The 25,497-nt window shown below is 43.0% G+C and overlaps 2 protein-coding genes across 2 annotated transcripts in view; one reads left to right on the forward strand and one right to left on the reverse strand.

The window, feature by feature from the left end:
* DCAF1 (DDB1 and CUL4 associated factor 1) overlaps positions 1–25,497 on the forward strand; it is a 321,374-nt gene that overhangs the window by 69,140 nt on the left and 226,737 nt on the right. The window lies entirely within an intron of this gene.
* DOCK3 (dedicator of cytokinesis 3) overlaps positions 1–25,497 on the reverse strand; it is a 155,746-nt gene that overhangs the window by 4,683 nt on the left and 125,566 nt on the right. Inside the window, exons 35-50 of the mRNA XM_063411958.1 lie at positions 24,156–24,242; positions 22,499–22,603; positions 17,850–17,991; positions 16,976–17,142; positions 16,374–16,460; positions 15,736–15,915; positions 14,687–14,770; positions 13,323–13,439; positions 12,767–12,888; positions 11,143–11,278; positions 10,551–10,632; positions 8,528–8,680; positions 5,051–5,169; positions 4,080–4,167; positions 646–768; positions 12–94 (exon numbers count right to left, since the gene is read on the reverse strand). Coding sequence (XP_063268028.1) covers positions 12–94; positions 646–768; positions 4,080–4,167; positions 5,051–5,169; positions 8,528–8,680; positions 10,551–10,632; positions 11,143–11,278; positions 12,767–12,888; positions 13,323–13,439; positions 14,687–14,770; positions 15,736–15,915; positions 16,374–16,460; positions 16,976–17,142; positions 17,850–17,991; positions 22,499–22,603; positions 24,156–24,242 — 1,875 coding nt within the window. The remainder of the gene's footprint in view (positions 1–11; positions 95–645; positions 769–4,079; positions 4,168–5,050; positions 5,170–8,527; positions 8,681–10,550; positions 10,633–11,142; positions 11,279–12,766; positions 12,889–13,322; positions 13,440–14,686; positions 14,771–15,735; positions 15,916–16,373; positions 16,461–16,975; positions 17,143–17,849; positions 17,992–22,498; positions 22,604–24,155; positions 24,243–25,497) is intronic.

Genomic DNA, 25,497 nt, shown 5'->3' on the forward strand with positions numbered 1-25,497 from the left:
CCCTCCATTACCTTGCGCAACGTTCGTGCGGGCAGTGCTGGAGGAGCATCACTGAGCTGGTGGTGGAAGGCATCAAAGTGCAGTGAGTAGTGTCCTGGAATGAGACAAGGGGCAGAAATGCAGAGCTGTGAGCTGGGCTTAGCTCTGTAATGCCAGGAACAGCTCCAAACGCCGCTAACTCCGGCCCTGGGCTGCCTGGCTGATGGGTACTGCAGAGTGCATCTGTCACACACAGGCTGCTAAGGAGAAATTAAGTGCAGAGAGAGGTTTTTCACTGCTCCATTATCAAGGATCTCATGGCAAGGCAACAGGCTCTTAAACAATGAATGTCTGAAGTTTCATTGAATAGCTCCATAAGCTTAAACTGCTGCTGAAGTTGGTCATTGGCAAGAAGCCACACCAAGCTTCAGCACTCTCACACTTAATTCTAGTCCCAAAGTACACACATGTCAACACTGCTTAAGGACTGCAAGAATTTGAAGATTTGAAAACAAAAATTGGAAAACCAGCAGACCAGGAAAGCCTATGGGGTTGTTGTTTTTACAGAGGTGGGGGGATAAAGGCTACGTTCAGCTTTTAGGTGGTCTGGATCTGTGTGCATGTGACTGCAGGCACCTGCAGCAGGCCTGCTGGGCACGTCCTTACCATGGGGCAGGCTTCGGGGAGGCACTGGTGGGGCCAGGATGCTCCCAGCGTGGGCAGACAGGAACGGCAGCGCCTCTCGGCTCCCGCTGTCCAGGCTCCAGCTACTGGGTGCTGCTGGCACAGCTGAAGGATTGAAACACATGTAACTGGGGTAACAGGACAGGGGGCTTGTGGGGCCAGCACTGGCTCTCCAGTGTGCTCTTCAGCAGCAGAGACAGATTCCAGGGGCTCAGTGAATGGCAGGAGTGAAAGCACAGAAATGCTACAGAGTGTTAAGTTTAGAGATGCTGTGTTAAAGAAGTGAGAGTTAGGTGATTGCAGGGTTAGTCTGCCCAGCTCCCCTCCATCCCTAGGCTCATTTCTAGCAAATCTGAAGAGCAGTAGGAATCTGGCAGGCTTTCTGGCAAATCCATGTGGAGGTGAAAGTGAAATCCCACCAATGGAACGGTGGCTGGATCTCAGGTGTGAGCTGTCCTGCTTGGTGGGGAATGGTGACAAGAGAATGTGGCAAAACCCTCTGGAAACACAGGATGGCCTGTGGCTGCACTGCAGGCCCAGTGAGGACTGAATAAAGGATGTGGAGGAAGTTACACCTCAATCCCTTTCAATCTGTTGCAGAAGAAATAACTTCAGAGCTCCAATTTATTAAGCTACAGAGTTGATCAAGAACTTTGATGACAAAATATTTAAAGATAACAGTTTGGCCTCGTTGTATTACTAAGTCTCCTGAAGAGATCAAGTCTGTGAATGAGGAAGTATAGAGAGCAATGCTTGTTGCATTTAACAGAGAGTGAATATTATCTCCATGGACTTGGTTTTTTCATAGAAATAAAAGCTGCTTCTTGACATGAACATGAACCTCTTTCAAGATCTTGAGAATTCTGTCAACCTTAATCATTATTAAAATGCACCTTCCTTCCATACAAGACCTGATTTATTCTGAGAAGAGAGAAGAGACAGGCAATAGTAGTATGTTTATTTAAAAACAAATAAGCAACTGCAATTTCTTCAGATTAGCAAAGAAAAACAAGAAAGTAATTGAGCCTGTCAAAGAAAACAGAAAGAAAAGTAGCTGTTTCCATCTTCAGTTTACAAAATGGAAGCCTGAGAAATAAACATGGAGTTTGACATCTGAAGAGACATTCTCCTTAATTAAAATGCCTGCAGCCATTCTTGATGCATTTCTTTCTAAAATGACTTTGAAAGATTTATCTTTTCTTTTTTCTGGTCTCCCTAGGTCACGAGTTAGCATGAGCATGGGTTCCCCAAGGCCTAAAATTCCCTAAAGTAAAAAATTTCACAAAGTGACAGCTTCACAAGACAGAACAAACCCCATGAAAATATAAACGTAAATGGGATTTTTTAAAGAGAGACTCTCAGTCTGAGAAAGGCATATGAAGAAGACACTAAGAACCTTGACAGAGAACAGGTTCAAACCAGGGCCTACTCTCTATACAAGTGATGTGGCTCCAGATGGATTTTCCCTGTGTAGATGCCAGAGTGCTCTAATTTGCACTTCTGCAGTTGGTGTCAAAGGGTAAAACAGAGGGACAAGAAGCACAGCAGTGCCAGCCTTGCTCATCTCTTGCCATATCCCAGCATCAAATGAAAAGGACAGAAAACTTGATTTGCTTGGTCTGTAAAACTATTGCCGTGCTTGTTGTTTTAGGGTTTTTTTAAACACTGAGGTGCAGAATCAGAATATGAAGAAGAACACGTGGTACCCCAGTGAAAAATCCATTTATGCCTTCTCAGTGTTCCCTCATTCACAGCCTTTTGAGTATTTATTTAGGAGTGCTGGAAGCAGGTGAGGTGATTTTGAATAGTGGCTGCTGCCCGTTAAATCCAGTGTTTGGGCCAAAATGCTTCAGGGAAGAAGCGAAGCAGGGAGCTGCCAGTGCTGTGACTTAGCCCATGTCTCTCTCTGTGACTGCTCAGTGGCTCAGTGGCCAAGTTTAATTAGCAGGGAAGCCGCATTTGAACGGTTCTGCCCCAGGCGACTGCTGTCACCACTGTCACTGGGAATCACCCAGCAGAGCTGCTGACACTGCTGGGAGGGGCGGGGGCAGCCAGGCCCTGCCTGCTCGCACTCCCAGGGCAGATGGCAGCCCAGCTACACACAGTGCTGAGGGCTCAGGCTGCCAGCAGCACCTGCAGCTGCACTTTGCCACCAGCCACACAAGAGCTGGGATTCCTGCCTCACCATCCCCACTGAACGTCACCTGTATCTTCTGCGGCTTCTTAAGGATTCTGTCTTTGATCTCTTGGCACTGAATACCACACTCCTGCACACATAATATCACCTACAGATACAAATTCAGGTATTTTTTCCTAGACAGACAATAAATATTTATCTACCTTCCTTTTCCAGATCTTTCTCCTGTCTAGTACCAAGATGTCACCTTCTCTGTCATATGTTTGGTTCAAACTAACATGGCTAAGCTGGAGCTCTTAATCCTTCAGCCCCCAATCTTAACTGTCTTGTCATCACTCATTGTCATCATTCTGCCATTTATTCAGAACTGTGTTTGGTTTCAATCTGGACTGCTCACATTGAAGAAGGGTAATTTGATTTATTAGAAATTCTAAAACAAAATTTGGATTTTTTTTAAGGTACAGTTTAGTTCTGGCACAATTACTGAAACAAAAAGACAGATAAAAATCTGAGTGTACGATGTAGGTCAGATTAGAGAACTGCAGTGGTCTTTCCTGGCCTTAAAAATTATTTAAGATACCATTTTTCCCAGCCACACATGACTGTTGCTTGCTTAGGCAGCCTTCTTGTCTCACATTTTGATTCAGGAATTTTTCCCTCTTCTGCTCTTTTAGAATGCTGCCTTTCAGATAATTTTGAGCCCATTGTTTTGTCCATGACACCTCCTTCACAAGCTGCTCCTTTACTCTTAAACCAAACAAATTCTTTGTCCTCTTTCAGTTTTTTTTTTCCTGCAGGGACTCTGCCTGTTTTTTTCAAAGGAATGAGTTAAAAAAGCATATATTCCTAACAAAAAATAAATATAAAACTACCTCAGAGAGGGATTATAAGGAATGTTTGTATTTTGAGCAATAAATGTCTATTAAATGTCTACTCATGAATAAAAGATATAGTCCAATCTTGGGCTGTTCTGAGATAACTTCTCATTTGCTGCTTTGCAAGTTTGCTTGACAAAGGCTGCAGGAATTGTTTCAATAACAAAATGCTAAACTCAGAAAGTTTTCTGAAATAGGGAGGTTTGTGCCACCCCACCCTTCCGTGAAGGCTCTGAAATGATGGTAGGTTTGACAGAAGGCCCAGTTAATTAAACTGGTAATTAGAAAAGTGTGAGAGAAATGCACTCTGCCAGGAAATGTAGAAGCCCATTGGTTACTTGCTGTAGCATGACCAGAGGAATAATATTTTAGCAAGCATGCATGCTGAACAGGAGGAGGAGTACCTTTCTCAGCCACAGACAGGTTGGGATCACTGCAAGGTTTGCATGGTCCAATCATTTGCTGGATCAAGGCGCGCTGGAAATTTGGAGGCTAAGAGGAAATAAAGTTAGCAAAGAAGAGTTAAAAAAAGGTTACAGATCAGCTGGGAAAACATGGGGACTTTCTGTTCCTTTTTTTAAGCAAAGAAGTTTTTTAACTAAAGGTTCCATGGGAACCTCAGCCTGTGCCCACATTGGCAGGTACTGCAGTGCAATGTGAGTGATCTCTAGGGTGTAACAGTGCGGAGGGCCCACGGTTCCTGCTCTCTGCAGGAGTTATTTCAGCCTAGCTCCAGCCTGGCCTTGTGCACATTAGCAGCTGGAATACACTGTTTGCTCTCTGAAGCTTATCTTTGGTTTTGTTTGAACGTTGATTTTGCATGTTTTGAGACAGCTCCAATGCAAACTGAAGTGTGATAAGTGGTCAGAATGCAGAGATTTCCTTCAGAAGTGCAGGCCAGGGTGAGATTTAAATGCTTACATGTAGGCACACTTTTCAATTTGCCCAGAGAAATTAGGGCACAAATATTTTGCAGACCCTATATCAGTATATTATTTCAGCTTCTCATGGTTTTTGATACCTCTGGAAATCACCTTAAATTTATTTAAAATCAGCTTGGAGGCTAGACTGCAGGATGGATGGCCACGGTTCTAAACAAATAAAGAAAATGGTGTGACTACTTGCAATGGACCAGGGCTCACAGGATAAAATTGGGAAATGAGTCCATTTCCACAGGACATAGCTGCTCTTTTAATAGGCACTACAGTTTGTACAGTGGGTGCCTCCAGGAGTGGATTAATAGCAAATTGAAAACAATCCCAAGTTGCTGTGCTTTCCAAAAATAAAAAAAGAAAGCTTTACAGTCATCAAAGCCAGAAAAACGCAGCCACAGCTGCAGGAGGTTGAATGGCCCAGAGGAAATGAGAGGCGCTACCTGTCCGTTCTCCATGATGGCCGCGGGGTACATGGCGCTGCTGGGGCGGTCCCGGTGCGCTGGCAGCAGCATCATCATCTCCCGGGAGTGCCGGTACTTATCTGGTAGAGAGGGAGAGCCTGTAAACAAGTGAGAACAATCACGTACACGGGACAAACAACAGCCATGGCTGCATGCCCAGGGATCTCAGTCCTCCTGTGCTCTCGGCTCGGATGCACGAGCTCACAGGACTCGGGGAACACGGTGCTGAGCCCACTAAGCAGCTGACTGTTGGTGGGTGCATAGCACGAGGATGGAGGAGGAACTGGCTCGTTGGATACAATTAAGGACATACCACGGAGGGTGTGTAAGGTGTGTGTCCCTAGTTGTATGTTGCAAAGTGCTTCCTTTTAAACATAAAAAAAAAGTGGGCATCTGTGTGGAATCAGCTGTGGCAGTGCCTTGCCCTATAAGGTATTGTAGTGTTCCAGAAATGCCATAAAATTGTGCATTTTAGGACTGGATGTGGGAGAAAAGGATAAAAGCTTGAGATACACCATTCACTTTAAGCAGAAATCTATTGGAAAATACTTCATTCCTTGGTTCTGGATAGAGATAAGTGTTGCCATTTAATTGGTGCTATCTTGGTCAGCTTCCTGTTGTTAAAGCAAACCAACCCCAATAATAAATAGCATGTTCTATAAATGTGAGAGGCACTTTGCTTACAATGCTGCTGTAATGATGATTTCTACTGTGTTGCTGTACTGAGCCCTTTGATGACACCAGACATCTACCAATGCTTAGAGTTTTACAGTAGGAATGATAAGCTTGATTTATCTATTGGTTATCTGTATAGTTGTCATTTAAAACATTAGGGTATTTAATGTAACAGCTTCCTGGCAGGTGGAATTACTTGGGACTCATGTTCTTCAAGATGAGTGCCACATAACAATAAACCTTCTGATATGCAACAGCTGACAGTGGGTTTGCCAGAAGAATGATTGTCATTAGTGACTTCCTGAAGTCTGACACTCCTGATACACGCAGCCCTTGGGATGTGCAGTATTGGGCAGGAACTGATGTTGTGAAGCTGCTGAAGTGAGCTGCAGTTTGCACTGATTGTTTGACTGCGTCACAAACACGCACTGAACAGATGGCAGCACACAGCGCATTACAGAGCCATGCTGGCTTTTGGGGAATACATGCCCCCTCTGGCAAACTTCCACAACCACACACGTTACCTGGACAGCACTCCAACATATCAGCAAAGGCATTGGTGCTGGCTGATGCAGCTTTTACCCCAGCAAAAGCAAACATGCAGTTTGGGGGACTAATATTCAGCACACAGTGGAAGGAACAATGTGTCCAGCAGAATGCAGGATAAAGTCCTACAATTGCAACAATTCCATTAGGAGGGGCAGATGCCAGATTAATCTACACCCCCACTCTGACATGAACAGTGGCAGAGTAGCTGCATTCTAGTCCCGAACTCATTTTCTCCCCAGACACAGAACAGAAACATAATTAGACGACATTCTTTGGTTTTATGTACAACATCAGCTTGGAGAACACAGTGTAAATGCTTTGTGCTGAGTCTTTTCCTCACAGGTCACAGATTGTCCTGTTCTGCAGGACAAATGTTAAGATGCTGAACTTTTAGGTGTGCCCAGAACTACAGCACAGCACAACCTACACTGCAAACTTTTTCCTCTTTATTTATCTTGTCATCCTTGCTCTTTTATATCAAATATGCAAACCAGCTCTATGTGCTGTCAGTTTATATGGGATTAGAGCTTCAAAAGACCTTGGACTGCAGGACCTGAAAAATATCACATGTGCTGGGGAGAGCATAGTTTAAAAAACTAGTACCCTAAATTTATCTTTATAGCTATAAAAATGGCAATAGATTATGCCAAGTGTCCAGTCTGCAAATGAATTTTAAGTATTGTGCTTTGGACAGATAGTGAGCACAATAATTGTGGCTCCTTTCAGGGACTGGCAAAACTTAAAAAGCAAAGTCAATAAAAGCTTTTAAAGCTTCCACAGCAGCCAGTGCTATAATAAAATGCTGCAGCATGTGCCAGGGCTTACTCCTTTTAGCATGTAGCTGGGTTCACTTGATGGGTGCAGCACCATAGGTACTTGCTAATGAGAAAGGAAAACCTGTGCTAAAGCCAGAAATAGTTTTGCTTTTTTAATTATAAATATATTAATCAACTTGTGTCAAGTATTAATTTCAAGGAATAAAGTGAACATTAATGTAAACTCTGAACTCATTGAATCTCTTCTCCTGGTTTGTAATATTTTTATGGTTATGAAAAGTTTGCTCCTGCACCAAATCATAATTTTTTGATTTAAAAAGGAAGTTTTAATGTAAGCACATGTATTCTTGCAAAGTGCTGAGTAAGACACCAGGACTCATTTTCTACACCTTAACGAGGGGCAGTGTTGAGCAGCAGTAGGGATGCCTTTAGAGGCCAGTCATGTGAGAATTGCTTTTTGAGTGCACTGGAGGAGTCCTAACTGTATTTTAAATTAAATTACTGACAAGCCCTAACTCACTCCTAGCTCTTTCCGGGCCTCTTTGAGTTTCAGTTTCTCACTTTCTGAACCCTGGCTTGTGTCATCTTTTAACTGTACTAAAGTTCAGCACTGCCTCATGAGCCACCTCAAACGAAGCCAAACTGAAGTGAATTTCTTATTTTCCTTTTACACACCAACAGTGGTGCTTCCCTGACAGGGAAGAAGCTACTTAAGGGTCAAGCCAGGTGAAAACTGAGAGATACATAATTGTAATAAAGAGTAACTACTAATGTCTGTTTTAGCACAGAGTTAGCAAATTCTTGCAGTATTCTGATTTCACTTTAAGACCTCTGCTGTAACTTGTGTATATTATAATTAGTGTAAATTTTGATTCCTAATCTGCAGTTCAGTGATAAAATCAAATCATTGATCAACTTTCCTGATGACTTTCCTTTAAAAATTCTTTTTAGATTAATAGCTTAGTTATTTTCTTTGGACAAGCCAAATAATCACCTGTGTTGCTATTTTAAAGATCCATGAAAGGGTAATTTTTTGGAAGTGGAGAACAATTTAAATTCCTGCTAGATTCTTAATTCAAAAGGCCATGGCTTCCTTTGGTCACTGATGGAACTAATTTGTTATAAAGATACCCACCTCCTCTGGAAAGGACTGTGCAGTAAAACAGAGAAGGTGGTCTAAGTAGCTGCATTATCATTTGAATAAATGAGAGAAGCATCTAAAAATCAAGCTAAACTCTAGAAATACCACCCAATCACGCTCAAGTTAAAGCCACAGGTGACAAAGGCGTTAAGTTGATAAATTTAGGTGGCCTTTATGAAATGAATTGTCGGCCTGTGTCCAGTTCCCCTCTGACCAGTGTTCAGCTGCAGCATCGTGACTCTCGTAGCTTTGGTGGCAGTCTCAGCAGAAAGGCCAAGGGTTGGATGGGTCATGGAGACTGAACTATCCTCTCACCTCTAGAGGTGGTCCCTCCAGGACAGAGATGAGGCACATGGGTGGGGGCAGCGTGGGGGAACTTGCACAGCTGCCGCCCATGCTGTATCTGCTCTGTGGGGAAATAGAGGGCTTCAGCCTCCAGTGGTGTCAATCCAGCACCTTTCACCAGCGCTAAATTAAAAAGAATATAAATAAATACCAAAAAAAGGGAAAAAAAAAAAAAAAAAGGATAGAGGTGCATTGGCAGAGCTGCACATGTCATGTCTGTGAAGTACCTTGCTCCAGCCAGTGATACTGGTCTCATTTTCACAAGCATCAAATTCACCCAGTTAAAGAAAAAACAAAATGAAAAATCACCAAGGAGAAGAACACAGCTGCATTACCACAGTGGAATTTAAGGGCTTTTTCTCATTAGGAACAGCTCCATCTTCAACAGCAGTGTTGTAATAACCAGAACAGTGACTGGCACGCTGGGAAACACAGATTGTATCTGGGACCTTACTGGAAGTGAAATCCCATGAGTGGGTGATGTCTGAATGCTGTGCTCACCTAATTTAAAAGTGAACAGAACAGCAGAGAAGAAACGTCGTATCACAGGCTATATAAATATTTTCCAAACTCACTCCTTCTCTTACTGTTTCCCATTTGAAACCTGTCTGGGTCCCATCCCTGGGAGGTGCTGTTGGCTCGCCCAGCAGCCCAGACCCTTTGGAGCATTCATCACGTTGGTTTCTAAGCAACGGTGAATAATACCGTAAAGAGGGAAGCTGCTGATGCTGTGCACTCATCAGGCTCAGGAAGACTGTCACAGCCTGTCACAGCCAGCCTGTCACAGCCAGCCTGTCACAGCCAGCCTGTCACAGCCAGCCTGTCACTGGACCTCTAGAATGGAAAACAGCGTGAAACAGTACAGCACCAAACCCTTCAGATCCCCCAAAGATTCACATGCCAGCTGAGGCACATCCACTTGGGTCTTCCTGATACCATAGCTCTTTCCTCAGTTCCAGCTTCCCTTTCCTGTTATTCCAGTTTCACCTGGTCACTATTTGTCATGATTTTACTTCCAGCCCTTGGTAATTAGTGCAGCTATTTGCCTTTATTTGAAGATGTTCACTTCTCACCTTCCTACTCCATCTGATCCCTCAATTGAATCACCTTGCTGCATCTGTGTCATAACACCAGTCAATTAGATTTTACTGGCAGATGGAGCAAAAAAGCCCCAAGACTGCTTGAGAGAAAGGGCACTTCTCCATACCCCCTCTCCATCAGGAGACACAGAATTCCCCTACATGGAAAAAGGGGTAAGATTTAAATATCAGCCTCTGTCTCTGACTATATCCTGGATACCTTCTTCAGATGCCTGTGAAAAGAGGTGTAGAACCTGCAACTGAGAATCCAAAATGAGAGGAAAAAACTCAAAACCTTGAAGAAAAGTTATGAAAGTCAGGAGATCACACGGAGTGGTTTTGCTTCAGCTGGGGAAGAAAATAATTAGCAATATCAAGACCAGCTACTGTAACACAAAGGCAATATGAGTACCCCCAGAGACTGCTTTCATATTTTTTCTTTCTTCAAAAATTTCCCAGCAGGGAAGCCCTTCTTTATCTCCATTATTTAAAATTCATATCTTTCAACATTCATCCTATACATCTACTTTTGTATACATATATTTCTGCTAAACTGCCTCAAGTTCTTTTTTGTCATAATTTCTTTAAGCTTGTAAAATGATTTCTTTGCCTTTGTCTTCATGATCTCTCTCTTAAGTACTACAACGAGGACTATTCTTGTTTCCATCCAGACTGCCTGCCACAATTTTGTGGTGGAACAATGGAAATCATTATGAAATTCAACTGCCTGAAACCAGCATGTATTGGAGATACATTCAAAATACGGATGAAAAAATGTCTAAGTGGAGAAAGAAACCATTTGTAAAGAAGTATTGAAGAGGTATTTACATGTCCAAAAGAGAAGCAGTGTCTCATGTCAGTGTGGGTGGTGTTTCACCTGTAAGTCAGCAAGGCTGCCAGGTGTCCATGCTTACCTCGAGCACTGGAAGGGGCAGAGTTTATCATCTGGGACGGTGCCGAGTGAGTGGAGCTCAGGCTGGAGGTGGAAGGACTGGCCTGGGATGAGGACAAAACAGAGACATGGGTGACTGAGCCTCGGCACCTGGGGTTAGGGTGAATAAGCTGCAGGAGGCAGAGAAACCATCGAGAGAGCCCTGAGCACATCAGTGCCTGTCTCGGGTGAGCCACGGCAGCCTCTGCCCAGCCTCAGTGCAGGCCCCTGCTAACCTGCACTCAGGACTGAGGGACTTGTTCCACCTCCCCAAACCAAGAGCAACACGAACTGCACGTGTTCAGCAGGGAGGTAAACAAAATGGGACAAAAATGTCACTTTCTGAGAGCAGCAGGGTGACCTTGGACTGCAGTACCACAGTCACTGTACAAACAGTTTTCTTCCCAAAGTTAATCTGGTGAGTTACTGTCATCTTTCTTGAACAATGTTAGATTCTACCTATTCAGTTCTTTGAAAAAACTATCACAGACAAATCCCAACACGTGCACATGTGAGGTGTACTGCTGCTAAGCCAAACCCTGTGGAAGGTGTTCCGTGCTGTGCTGGAGCTGTACCTGCATGTGGTACAGATCCTCAGCAGTCTCCCCCACAGAGCTGTCTGTCAGGATAACCAGGTTCCCTGTTTCACTGGAGGTGTGCGATGACAGAGAGGATGAGGAGTGGCGCACTGAACCAAGCATATTCAGTGGGCTGGAAAAAAACAGACAGGGCAAGGGCATAAATGGTTTTTGAACCTGTTTGTGAAGACTGGTTTTTTTTTTTCAAACTAGTAAGTACCTGCAGTTACCTGCTGCTTTAGGTCACCTCTAGATGTCAAACACTTTTGAAAAATCAGACCAAATAAGCTCAAACAAATCCATAAATGTGGGTAAATATGAAAGAAGTGACAAGAAGATTACAGGTAAAACAAAACAGTACAGAAGATGTTGAATTTCAGAACCACAACCCAGGGTAATGTCACATCGTGACCTTGGGTGCATATTTGTTTTGTTTATAACAGAACACACTGAAACCACTCTCATTTTTAATGCTAAGATGAGTGGGAGCAGCTTAAAAAAAATTCCAAAGGAATCCAAGCACGAGACACACAGGTCAAAATCCAGTTTTCCTTATTGCATGCACTAGTGCCTCAGCATTACAGTTGAAGGAATTTTGTAGCTGACAGTAAATTAATACAGCCCAGCTAGTGTGCAGGCTGCACCCTGATCTCCTTCAGGGAATTAACTTTTCTCTGTCACTCTGAACCACACACACAAATACATCGTACACTACAGCATTTCACCTATTTGTCCTAAAAACTAAAAAAGCCTTTACAGAATGAGGAACTTGGAGGAAAAAAATGGTTTCACCCAGACACTGTTTGTCAACTGCTAAGCCATGGGAGCAGGATAAGCTACTCAGCTTTAATAGCATAAAGAATGTCATCGTCCTGGATTCATGGGCCAACTTTCCACAGCTTTTTATGCCAGCCTTTAGAAGCAGCTAAAATATAGTGACCCAATAAGAAAAATAAACACAGAAGAGCCATTAGCATTTTCAAATATGTAGTGTTGGCTGGATACAGAACCCACTATTTTGTCCTTATAATCCCAATTTTTATCCTCTGTCATTATCTCAGATTTAATATGTGGGCATTCAGTTTGTAAAAGCACCACAGGGTCATTTTTTGATGTACTGATCAAAACACCGTGGCAGCCTTTCTTGTATTTGGCTTCTGAATTGGTCAGAATTATAAAAATAATGATGTTAACAATTTTGATCCTTTAAAGTGGGTACATATTGAGTTGGATTCTAAAACAAGCCATACAATTTTCCTTTTATGGTAGATAAGGATTTATCTACCCAGTTATTTGCTGTTGGTGCAACAGAAGTAGGAGAGGCTGGGACCTCTGAAGTTGCACTGAGCCTGGAGAACTGAGTGGCAGATTTGTGTTTCTGCCTCTACAGTAAGTGAAGTGCTGGAGTCACACCTGGAGGTGTTCAGCATTCGCTGCAAGTTGGATTTCTCAACCTTCTTATTCCAATTCTCCAGCTTCAATGATTAGCACTGAATGAAGACAAAAGACCCTTGTGCCTAAACTCACGCTGCCCTCGTGCAGTACTGCTGAGCACTCCTTAGGTGCTGGAAGCTTGGTGGAACAGTGTTTGGGAAGGGGATCTGTGGGAAGAGCAGGGTACCTGTGTCGATGCACCAGCTTGATGCTCTCGGGGCTCATGGGGCCGTGGGACACCAGCACGTTGCTGCGGGGAGTGCTGGAGCCAGAACAGGCCGGGCTCAGCTTGTCCAAACCAGGTAACTCCTGCAGAGCAAACACACTTCAGCTAAGTCACTCATGGGAAACTGCAGCTTTTCTTCATTCATGCTGCTTCCAGTGATGGCACTTCTTTTGAACTGAACATCCAACACCTCCCATGAATCTGCCTCTGTCTTACATAATTTTCTGCTATGTGAGATAGCAACTGGAATTAAGCTTTACAATTGCTCTGTGATACAACAAAGAACATACAGATATTAACAATTCTCACTGAAAGGCCAAGTTAACATATTTTCTACAACTGCCTTCTTGCACAAAAATCAAGAATTCCTTTGGTAATTTGGCAGTCCAGTAGGTTCAGTCAATGCTGTTCTTTTGTGAACCTTACTGCAGTCAGCCCAGTTCTTTCATCAACCTTACTGCAACTGAGAGATGTTGAATCACACAATTCCAAAATGGCAAAGTGACTGTTGGCTTACGTGGTACAGGCTGGATCGCATCATCTGGAACTGATCAATCAGTTTCTTATGCAGGGGACGCATTTCGGGGTGTACAAATTTCTCATGGACTGCCAGACCCACTCCTAGGACGTGTACCTGTGGAAAAGAAAATGCAACATCAGAAACCCAAATAAGTTGTGTCTAAGGGAGAGAATAGAAGCCTGTCCTGCAGTTCTGGCAATGTGCAAGGAATGTGCCACTGTCCATTACAGGACTGCTGGTAATTAAGCAAGCCTTGGAGTCCTGGCAAGTTCATGCTACTCCAGCAAGTATTAAAGTACATTTGTGTCATGTTGCATCGCTTTTCTTAGGAGAGGACTGCAAAAGAATACCAGCTAGATTCTCTCTGCAGGGTGAACAGCATTATCCCCTCACACAGATAATGCCCTGAGACAAAAACTCCTCCTCCCAGTGCCAGGGACAGGATCTGAGCTGCCAGAAGAGACTTCTAAAATGAGTTCCTGATAATTGAGATGAACAGCAACAGTGTGGCACATGCAGTCACTCCTCCTGTTCCTCATTAGTTACTTCTAAAGGTCGCTTTTTCAAAGGTCAAACATATAATATTAATGTTGAATGAGGTTATATGAGGTCTCAGATGAAAGAAAATAGCAATGATAGGAGGCTTAAAATGTATGTAATTCCCTACATGATCCAAAGTCTGCACAAACAATAACTAATTAATCTTCAAACATCTCCTGAGGATTGAAGGGAGATAAGCATTATTTTACAGATGGGGAATCTGAAATGCAATTCAGTGATCTGTTGAAGAACAAGGCCTAGTAGCTCTATTCAGATTTGGGCACATTGTTTAATGGGGTGTATCTTGCCAAACTTTCAGTTAAGTGGGATGTGATTATCTGATTTCATTCCCATCAAAGCATCCTGCAGCTTTATCTACCAAGATGTTTCAAGGGACACTATGGAAAAATAAAACTGCAGATAATATAAATAGGCATTAAGTTTTCATATGTGGCTCTGTCACTTTAATCTCAAGCCTGGCCCATCCTGCCTCTGATTATCTTTCAAATTTGCTAGGAAGACATAGTTCAAAATGCCAAAAATTAATAGCAAGCTTGAAATGCAGCAAGATGTCAGTTGGATAATAAATGTAGAAAACAAATTTAATGTACTTTCACCTAAGCTTTACCTCACATCCCATAAAAAGAGTGAGTTGTCATAATCTCCCTGCCCACCTCCCTCTTGTTTTTTGTTTGAATGTACTTAGATCTCCTGTACCAAAATCTTTGCTTCTGAATGAATCAGTTGGATCTGATGTTTAGACTGACTGCTGATGAATCCAGACCATGTAGCAATGTTTTTCTGCACCTGAAAAATATTACCTGTTCCTGCATGAGTTCCTTGAGCTGTGTGATCTTCTCTGCGTCTCCAGGGTGCTTTGTGATATAATCCTTATCAAAAAAGGCCTGCAAGAAAAGGAAAAAAAAAAGTGCCTTTTGCTTATGGGAAGGTGTTTCGTCATAACTTGGTGTCAAAGGATGAAAGGAAAAGGTCCAAAAATCTTAGGAAAACGAAATATATTGAGATAACAGCAGAGCTTAATTTCATTGTTTTTTAGCACTCTGGGATGCAGAGAAAATGGTCGTGGCAGCTGAAACAATTCTGTTGAACCATGACTCTGACCGAGTCTCCCCCTGTGACAGTGATGAGCAATACCACTAAGCCTTGTATCTTCCAGTTACTTGAATTTTATCGTTTCCTTCACATAACTGCCTAAAGCTAAAGGGATTTTGTGAGTAAATTGGCAAGTAATGTAAAACCTGAAGAGCGTTCTCTCCATGGCTCTGTTCTGAAGACACATCCCACACCCCTGAACCACTGCTGCAATTTTTCAGTATTTTACCCTAAACCTACCTTTTGCAATGCTCAGTTTAAGTAACAGTTTGCCAGAGATTATGCTGGATAACATATTGTATATAACATCATTTTAGTTCCACAGCAAGTCTGAAATTAGCCCATCAGCAAAGACAATGGTTCAATAGCATGAATTAGTCTTTCCTGATTCCAGACCTATTCAGTTACCACCAGTCCCACAGCCTCTATTGCAAAATGGATTTATAGCATAAGCAGTATTAAAAAAGTTGCTTCACAGTTTTTCCTGCCAGGTGAGGATTTCCAGGTAACCAAAGTGTCATCTCTCAGAAACCCTGCTGTTACCTGTACCTGTTTCCATGTGAGATCCCATGATCCATGTGAGCCTCCTGGATGTGGCTATGCAAGCACTGATGCAGAATAACCAAGCAGGGGCTACCCCATCTTTAGAAAATGCACATGAGAATTTCCAGTCTTACTAAGCCATCCCACCATTGGAACAGAAATGCAAACACAGCTGAGGAAGGGTGATGCTCAGTGGAAGCAGAGCCCGCCTCACCTCCTGGTACCGCGCAATTCCCCCGTTAACGGCGGCGTCGATCACTCCGTTCAGACACATGCTGAGAAGATTAATGTTGCCATGCATTTGTTTGTGCTGGTACTGGCTTATCAGGGTCCGCAGCTCCTGGTTTTTGTTCTCAACCACTTGAATGGCATTTTCCAAAGGACTCACTTCAACCTCAAAGGCAATAAGATATACTTTAATTCTGTGGACACTTCACTGAGATTTATCTTCCTTGTAATAAAATGACACTCTGGGATTGTTCAGTGAGCTCCTTGCGCTTTTACTGCTTTGTAGAAAATTAGCTACATTAACAAACTCCACCCTTGGCAGTGCTGGATTTCAGGTCACTCGGTTGTAATAATAGATGTCTTTCTATGTACTGAAGACATGACAGCAGTGCAATTATTCCATCCTTTTGGCACTGTCTCCATTATACTATTAGCTCATACAATTCCCCTGGTTACATTCAGCAATTATTTAGATGAAGTGGTTGAAAAAGGATGTATTTAATGTAATGGTGTAAAGACCATTTTAAACAGCAAGATTTCAGCCCAACGAGTTTTAAGCTGCCTATCCCATGTCCTCAGCAACTCATCATTTCAACCCCAAATTACAGGAATTATGAATGTTACCAGTTCTCTTCTCTCCACTTCAAACCAGCGAGAGATCCCAGGCAAACTGTGAGTCAGGGTCAGAGTGGTGCGTTCAATCCACAAGCTCTGCAAGGAGTAATTGAGGCAGTGAGGAGCAGTGAATCACAGCTACATCCTCTGTACTCTGACCAGAGCTGCAAAGGGGCAAGGCTCTGAAAAGAATGCATTAACCTCCCAAGGTTAGATCTTCCTGAAAGTCACTTGAACAACAAACCAGGAATTCAGTATGCTTGAAACAACACATTCAACATTTCTATTAATTTGGAAAACTTGGCCAATTACCAGTTGTGTCATAGGACCCAAAAAGACATTGTAGACCTGTAAGTCAGTAATAAAAAAAAAGTCCAGCAAACAGTGCCTCCTGGCACTAAACTCACCTTTAAACTAGACAATGTCTTAATCAGGTCAGAACTCTGCAGTATTCAATCAGACCATGGACTTAACCCGTTACTTGAGTTACTCTGGTATCAGGAGCTATCTGCTTTCAGGATTACCTGAAAGGCTCTATCAGCATAAAATACCAAGACAGTATTCACCCTGAAGAGAGGAACACCCAAACACTGCTCATTTGCTCCTTGTACCTTAAACTCGTTCTCCTTGTCCTTGGGGCCCTTGTGGAAGGGTCTGTCGTAGCGGAACTTGCGGATGTTGTTGACACGGTAAAAGCTCTTGATGCGATCAGGGACGCGGTCCATTTGCAGCACGTCTATATTGTCTGGGATGGGAGTCACCGCGTAGATCTGTAAATCTGGTGATTGTGCAGTCAAAGAAAACTTTATCTGCGTGTTAGGAAAGACAGATAGAAAACTGCAACCCACACAGGAGGCTCCATTTGCTGACGGTGTCCTTACGGTTCAAATCCCGCACAGTCTCCATGCTGTTCTCACAGAATTCATAGTGTGGGTTCCATGACTAAGCTCTCCAAAGTCCCTGCAGTCCCCTTAAATGTGATGTGGTTCAGTCTTTAAATGCACTGAGCATTGTACTGGGTGTACCACATCCCAGTACAGGTGACCAATGAGAATAATGAGATTCAAAACCTTGGGTATAAAAAGGTTCAGCAGTTTTAAAGAAAGGGAAATTGTGAAAAAGTAAAATACTGATGTAGAAAAATAAGCAGAATGGAAAGCAGTGCTTTGGAAGTAGTATCTCTTCCCAATAAAATACTGGCCAAGAGAAGGCATCAGGAATGTTCCTAAGGATACAAACTGTGCGTGGTGCCAGTGCTGTTGGTAAAGCAATAAACATGGATATGACCAAGCACAGCCCTTTCCCTTCTACATGGAACATGACCTGCATTACTCCCCGAAGAAAAGTCACTGCTCTCTCCAACACCACATCCCACAACAAACCAGTTACTGTCTGCTGCAGAGAGGGCCTGGCTTTGTCCATATCCAGCTCCACCTCTGTGCCCTGCCCCAGCTCCAGGGAGTCTGCCCTTTCCCAGGAGGATACACTGGGCATCACACTGCAAGATGGAGTCATCGGGGTGGTTTGGGTGCTGCATTGCAATGGCCTGGGGGAACTCGCTCAGCATCCTCTGCTGGAAGGCTTCCAGCCTCTCATAGTCGTGGCCCCGACACACATACTCTTTGTTCTGCAAGAAGGACAAGCCTAAATTAGTGTCCTTAAAAATAACAAATTCTACTGACTTCCATCTCACTTTAAATGTTACTTCAAAACCAAAGATAAATGATAGTGACAATATACTAATGTGAGAGTAGATGTATTTTATTATCCCTTCGTTTTCCTTTACAATGTATTTCATGAAGAAGTGATGAATGAGACTATTCCACCGATCTCTAAACACCACAATACCCTCTGATTCAGGAACACCCAGCATTCAGTCCTGTGGTCCCTTTCTACCTGCTTTTCAGAAAAGGCACTATTTTTAATTGGACTATACTGAAATGTATCAACTAAAACTTAAGTCACCAGCTTGGCTGTTCTACGCTGGGAAAGCTGCTGTCAAATACAATTTATATCAGATGGATAAAAGTCCTGCTGAGGATCTCACAGAACAGAGGGAGATACATGCCTATCATTTTATCAGTTCTCCTTAGAGAGAAGTTGCAACAAACTATTCACAAAGATCACTGTTTAATCACTGCTGTATTATCACAGCCATACAATCCAGCTCTGATTGCGATGAACAAACAATACATGCTCAGCAACTCCCCTGTCTATAGCACAGTAATAGAGAAAAGCTTTACCAAGAATTCTCGGTGGCCACTTAACAAATTCCCCTTCGGCCCTAAAAGCACTTTCCTCTTGATGAACAAAATTTCATTTCTGCTAATAATGGAAAGCTGCATTTAAATATGACTCTTGAGGCATTAAACCACTTGTGCAGAGCTCTTGGATGCTTTTTGAGCCATCTCTAACTCCAAACGGCACGATACAGGATTTCTAAAGTCCTCAGTGTCAGGAAGATTGTATTCCAGTGTCTTAACCCTCACAAACCACAATTTTCATCAGTGTTAATATCTCCTGGTAGACCAAGGCAAGACCAATCAAAGCAGGCAAATTCTCTAATTTTGGTAGTTTAAACTCTCATACACACAGAATCACACAATGACCAGGTTGGAAGAGACCTCCAAGATCGCAGAGTCCAACCCAGCCCTAACCTCAACTAAACCATGGCACTGAGTACCACATCCAGTTTTTTTAAACACATCCAGAGATGGTGACTCTACCACCTCCCTGGGCAGACCATTTCAATACTTGATCACTCTTTCTGTAAAAAACTTTTTCCTGATATCCAACCTGTATTTCCCTTGGCACAGCTTGAGGCTGTGTCCTCGCATTCTGCCTGGAGAAAGAGACTGACCCTCATTTGACCACAGCCACCTTTCAGGGAGTTGTGGAGAGTGATGAGGTCACCCCTGAGTCTCCTTTTCTCCAGGATAAACACCCCCAGCTCCCTCAGCCCTTCCTCACAGGATTTGTGTTCCCAGCCCCTCTCCAGCCTCGCTGCCTCCTCTGGACACGCTCAAGTGTCTCAATGTCCTTCCCAAACTGAGGGGCACTTGGACTTATTAAACGTCATCCTATGGGACTCTGCCCATCCATCCAACTGTTCCAGGTCTCTCTGCAGAGCCCTCCTCCCTTCCAAGAGATCGACACACTCCCAGCTTAGTGTCATCTGCAGATTTACTAATGAAAGACTCAATCCCCTCATCCAGGTCATCAATAAAACACTGAACAGAGCTGGCCCCAGCACAGAGCCCTGAGGAACAGCCCTGGTGCCACCAGCTGCATGCAGCACCTTCAGCACCACGCTCTGTGCCCGGCCATGCAGGCAGTTCCTGACCCAGCACAGAGTGCTCCTGTCCCAGCCATGGGCTGCCAGCCTTTCAGGGGTGTCTGAGGGACACAGGGTCAAGGGCCTTGCTGAGGTCCAAACAGACAACATCCACAGCCTTTCCCCCATCCACCAGGAGGCCACCTGGTCATCAAAGGAGAGCAGGTTGGTCAAACAGGACCTACCCCTCCTAAACCCGTCCTGTCTGGGTCTGATACACTGGCATAGTAACTAGAAGAAGGAGGGGCAGGTTTTACCTTCATAAAACAATTTAAAAATTTAAGAAACAAGAACAGTCTTTTATTTCTTGCATTTAGAAGCTGCAGTATATTCAAGAATGTGTTTTTAATTGCTCTGGAAAAGGGATGTGGCCAAGTAGTTCTTGATCTTGTAGCAAAATCAAAGGGAAAGTAGCAAAACCAGACCTTAAAACACAGCCAAGGAGTTCAGTTATCTTTGGCTTTGCATTTCACTTTATGGAAAGGATCTCATGTTCTGGCTGTGACATGTGTCACTTTGTATGCATCAGTCACAGCAACCAATGGACTGGGAGAAGAATCACATGATGAATCCTGACAGTTCAGTCTGCAATGCTCAAACTTTGCAGCTATTATTAAATTTGGAGTGAGCCCATGTTTGAAGGTGAATCTCTTCATGACTCCTACTGCATTCTCTGTTTTAGCTTTTGATTGCAGCAGTCTAGAAAACTGTAATCCTATAAATAAATTAATTATTGTGATTCTAAAAATAATGCCCTGAAAACACATCAAAGATAAATTTAGTAAGATTTTTCAGACAGATGCCAATACAAGATCTCAAAACATGGCTTGTCGGGCCTTACTTGAATTTCTGGTAGATGGAAGATATGGACAGTTTTAATTTAAATTTACTTATGTAGCAAGGCTAGAAATAGATGCAGAATTCATAGAAACATGAACAATGACTTTTCTAGACAAAGGGTCGTCAAAAATCAAAGATGCAGAAAGAAGTGCTTATTTTCTGTCTTAAGTTATACAGCAACAGAAGAATACATGAGAAAAGGGCTCTGAGTTATTTGATCACTTTAAATCACTCCCGTATCCATTTGAAGATTTTAAATCCATGTAAATCTTTTTCTTCCCTAGAATAGCTGCTTCCAATCTCTTTACAGTGTGATCCATGCTGATGTGACAGATAATGGGCTTAGTCTGTGCTCCACAATGTGTGTGCTGTATGGATCATTAGGGAGAGAAAGGAGGAGGATGACTTTTAATGAGATTGCTACATTAGTAATCTGCTATCAGAAGTACTGCTACCAAATATAATTGCAGAATTAACAAGGATTATAATTATGTACGCTCGTCTTCGCTGGTAACGTCTCCAGCCAAGGATCCACGTTGTTACAGCACTTTGCAGAGGCAGGGCTGAGCACAGGAAGGTCAAGCAGTGTCACACACCTCGGCCATGCAGGATCCCAGGTAAACGTCAGGATCCACAAGATAAAAAGATAAGCTGGAGTCACTGACAGAACCTCAGATGTTAGGAACACTCGTGTGCCGTGATAATTGTGTTGTCACTCGCTGAAACATTTGTTGTTAAAAATCAGGAATTGTCATGAAAGGGCAGCTCTGGGTTCACACTGCAGCCCCTGTCCTTTCTTTGGCTTCCTCTGCAGGGGTGTTCTACACACTGCTTCAGGCTGCTGCATTCTAAATTCTGTGATGAGCAGCTGAGGGAGGAGGGCCTCAGACTGGAGAAAAGGAGGCTCAGGGGGGACCTTCCCACCCTCTACAACTCCCAAGTCTTTTCCAACCTAAATGATTTTGTGATTCTGATTCTGGCACTGTTCACCTTCAAATCACATGAAACCACCACCCTTTATTCACTGGTATTTCTTCTCCTTGACTAATTTCAACTCACCTTTAGTACCTCTGCCTGTGTTTCCATTAAAAGACTATAATTAAACCCCAATATTGAAATCCTTGTTAAAAAACCAAACAACCAAGTTCAAAAAAATAATCAGAGGGAAGTATAAGAGGGTCACTTTCAGAATGGCTTGTCTTTGTATGGCTTCATCCTGTGTACCTCGACTGGTGCCACCTCTTGTCAAACCATTCCTTCACAGAGAACACAAACCATGCACCTCCACTCCCTGAAAGCTCCCAGTTACCTTGTCCTGTCACATTCGATGGCCTCTGCCATCAATTTGCAGGCAGCTCTTGGAGCACTTGTCAGATTACATTCCTTCCTTGCTCTAAACCAGCAACAAGACATGGTATAAACAAATACCTGTTTAAAGTTTGATTCCTCATTAGGAAAAGAAGAAAAAATCACTTTTTAAATGGATTGGTACACCAGCAGACAATGAGCTCCAAGTGAGGACATGTTCAAAGAAGCTGTTTGGCTTTTTGTTGAAGAGAGGAAATTTTCACTTCCACGTAGCATAAGAGTCATCAGGCTGGGATTAGAATTCTGTCAAGTGAGACTTTTTTTAAAGTGTGATAATTTGAGATGATGAAAATTAGTTGTAATGACCCAACATTGCTGCAATACAGCATTTTGCTTAATATAGAGGCAATTTGTGCTGCATCTGCAGATCATCAAAAATTCACAGTGGTGTGAGTCAAATTTCTGATCTCTGTTCCCAAGAACGTTCCCAGTGGACCATGTCCTTCAGTTCAGCCAGAAAACTGTTTTTATTTGTGCAGGCATAAAAAATATGCTCAATGGTACACATCATATTCCCAAAACAAAAATACAGAGCCTTAACAGCTTCTCTGAGCCTGGTCACTTTGTCACATCCTGTGTAAGTTTGGCTTACCCGCAGGAAAAATGGGAATTTTCGACCGTAAAAACCAACTCTGAAAAACTCCGGTTCTAAGCGCTGCTGTTCCATGATATTGTCATAATAGGTAGCTTCCATTTTCTGTGGAGGAAAGAGAGAGCTGCTATCAGCCCCTTAAAGCGGCACTTAAAACATTAACATCTCAAGACTCATTAAAATATCACATTACTCTTTTACCCCTGCAATTTTTAGTGAAAAGACCAAAATTCTGTTAAAAGGTAGAAATTATTAATTAAACCAGTCTACATGGTGGAACAGACTAGAATATCACCATACTCATTTTACATTTTGGAAAATGAATTTTTCCTGTTTTATCTTATTTTCAGTTAAACAGGTCTTGCATGTAATTTTCTTTGCCTTGCAGAATTAATGGCAAAGCTGAGATTGAGATCCACGTTGCCTGGCTCACACTGTTCTATTCTCTCCTACAGATCAAAATCCATACCACTCCTGGAAAATTACATCTAATTGGGTTTGCCTTAATTGAGTTGAGGGGCATGAAAAAGGATAAAACAAAATTAAGTCTTTTACAGTTCTGTGCACCAGAAGGTTTTACATGGAAGAAAAAAGTGGTTGGAAAGAGGAAAAGAACTTTTATCCAGTTCCAATAACTGGTTTTGTGGCATTGTGCCAGCAAAGATCAAGAGTGGGATTTCCAGCCCCTTTGGCAAACTGAACCTCAGTTGAAAGGCTCACAGGAATTCCACTGTAGCAGAAGGTGGCTTTTCAGGGAGAAGAACCAGTCTGACACCACTGCTTCCACTGCAAAGAACCCTAACTTGCAACATTGCCTCCCAGTTTGTGCTCAGTTCCCACAAACATGAACTCCTTTTCCAGAAAGGAGAAGGTCCCAAAGTCATTGCAGGAAGTATCAGGGAGTGTGGTGGGGATGTGAGTGGCACAGAGAGTCCACTTTGGAGAGAACAGGTTCTTCAGCAGTGCAGTTTATCAGACATTGGTAGACAGGTGTCTCCAGATAAAATTAAACTGGACTTTTTAGAGAGAGAATTTAAACCACTGTGTATATGCATGCAGCATGAATCTCAATTTTGGATACAGGTATGCTGCCCCAGGTGACAGGAGGAGGTGAACTATTTTCACATTCAGAAAGTTTTTAATTAACAACAGGAACTTCAGCAGTTTCCGATTAAACCACGATGCTGCAAATGTGCCCTGAGTTCCTCACGTGTTTGCTTGTACCAGAGGACCAGGTCCTTGTGAACTGGTAAGAATGCCATAAACATTTGCCTTCTTCATTTTCTCTCTCTTGCTCATCTTATCTCATTGAAGCACAAGCTTTCCTTGATTCTTTTGCAATTAAAATGAAATATGTATTAAAAACTAGGATATTTTATGCAAAAATATATGTAAATATGGTATTGCAATAGCAAGCCCAGCTTCTGTTTGTCTGTGCTGTCTCCATACACTCACAGGATTTTACTGCTACCAGACTTTGGGATTATTTCAGTGAACCTACAAAATCATCCGTATCAATCAATGGCAAGGAGTGGCAGTGAATGGCTGGAACTGTGTAAGGAATGTGGTTATTTCTGAATTCAGAGTGCTCTGACAGGACAGCAGAAGGCTCTGGGAACGGTGTCAGTGTGCAGGGAGAGGAGGTGCAGGCACTCACCCGGATCCAGCTGAGGCTCTGGTAGTCGTAGAGGCTCTCGTACTGCAGGGCCAGCTCTCGGCACAGGGGGATGCCGAACTCCCAGCTCTGTGGGGCCAAAGCACATCACACTCACAGCAAACACAGCGCTGCTGCCAGCGCAGCCAGAGCAGCAGGGAACAGCTCTGGGGATTCACTCGGGTGAAATGGCACAGATTAGAGGGGAAAACGCAATGCCATGAAACCATTGCCATCAAACAGCAGATCAGTTCCCTCTAAAAGATGGGAACAGAGGCATATGCTCTGTGGAAATTACACACACACTCTGCTTGTTCTGACAGTCCCTTTATGAGGCTGGGAACTTATCTGCAGAAAGATAATAAAACTAACAATTCTTCTTTGTGCCAGACACCCCTTCAACCCACCCCCAACAGCTCCTTTGCTTCCTGCACTAGAACTCCCTGGAGCAGAGTTAGGGCTTGGCTTCCCAGCACAGTGCCCCCCTTCCCAGGCTGCTCCTTCCCACTGAAAGCACAAACTGGGAACACTCCAATACACAAAATATTCTCAGAAGTGACCTGCATTACTGCAGGCAATATCCATAATCAGAAAGCCACCCTAATTTCTTCAGCTCCAATCCCACACAGTAAATCTCTCCTAGCACACCTTACTCATCGTCCCAGAGGTCAGGAGGGGGATGTCCACACTGGGCACACCCACACTGAGAGAAAGACTCTCCTTCACCTAAAGTGGCTTTTTGGAGAGCTTGTTTTACCCTGAAATCTCCTCTCCCATCTCCTTTTACCTGCACACAATGGAAGCCTTTTAGGGAGTGTCTGTTTCTTACCATGCTTATGGTAAAGGATTTAGAACACCAAGGTGTCTCAGTTGAACCTTTACTGAATTAAGTTTCATTATGCATTACTGGGCTAATTTGCCTCTTGTTTTACATGGGACCTTGCTGTAGTGAAAACACAATTAATGTGTGAGTTAGACTATCACCTTAAGTTTTAGGAATATTCATAGCAATATTGTAAATTCTTGGTAACAGTCATTAAAAGCAATTATGTAAAATATTAGCACTTAATATGGAAACAGTTTTTCTGGTTACATGTACCTTCACATAAAAAAGTGAATCTCTACACAGTTTGACAGTTTGATTTAATTTATGAGGCTGTTTACAGTGTTTCCCTTTAAGTCCACATTTGTAGTGTCTGTTCTCTCCTTACTACAGCTCTTTAGCTTCAATTAATTACAAAAAACTTCAATGAAAACTTGCTAAATAAGATATTGTACCAGAATCAATTTGGATATTCTGATAGTATTTGCAGTTTGGGAGAACGGGAGGCCTGAGATTTATTTA

Source organism: Prinia subflava, chromosome 14 (genome assembly GCF_021018805.1).
Source record: "Prinia subflava isolate CZ2003 ecotype Zambia chromosome 14, Cam_Psub_1.2, whole genome shotgun sequence".
In the NCBI taxonomy this organism is placed as follows: Eukaryota; Metazoa; Chordata; class Aves; order Passeriformes; family Cisticolidae; genus Prinia; species Prinia subflava.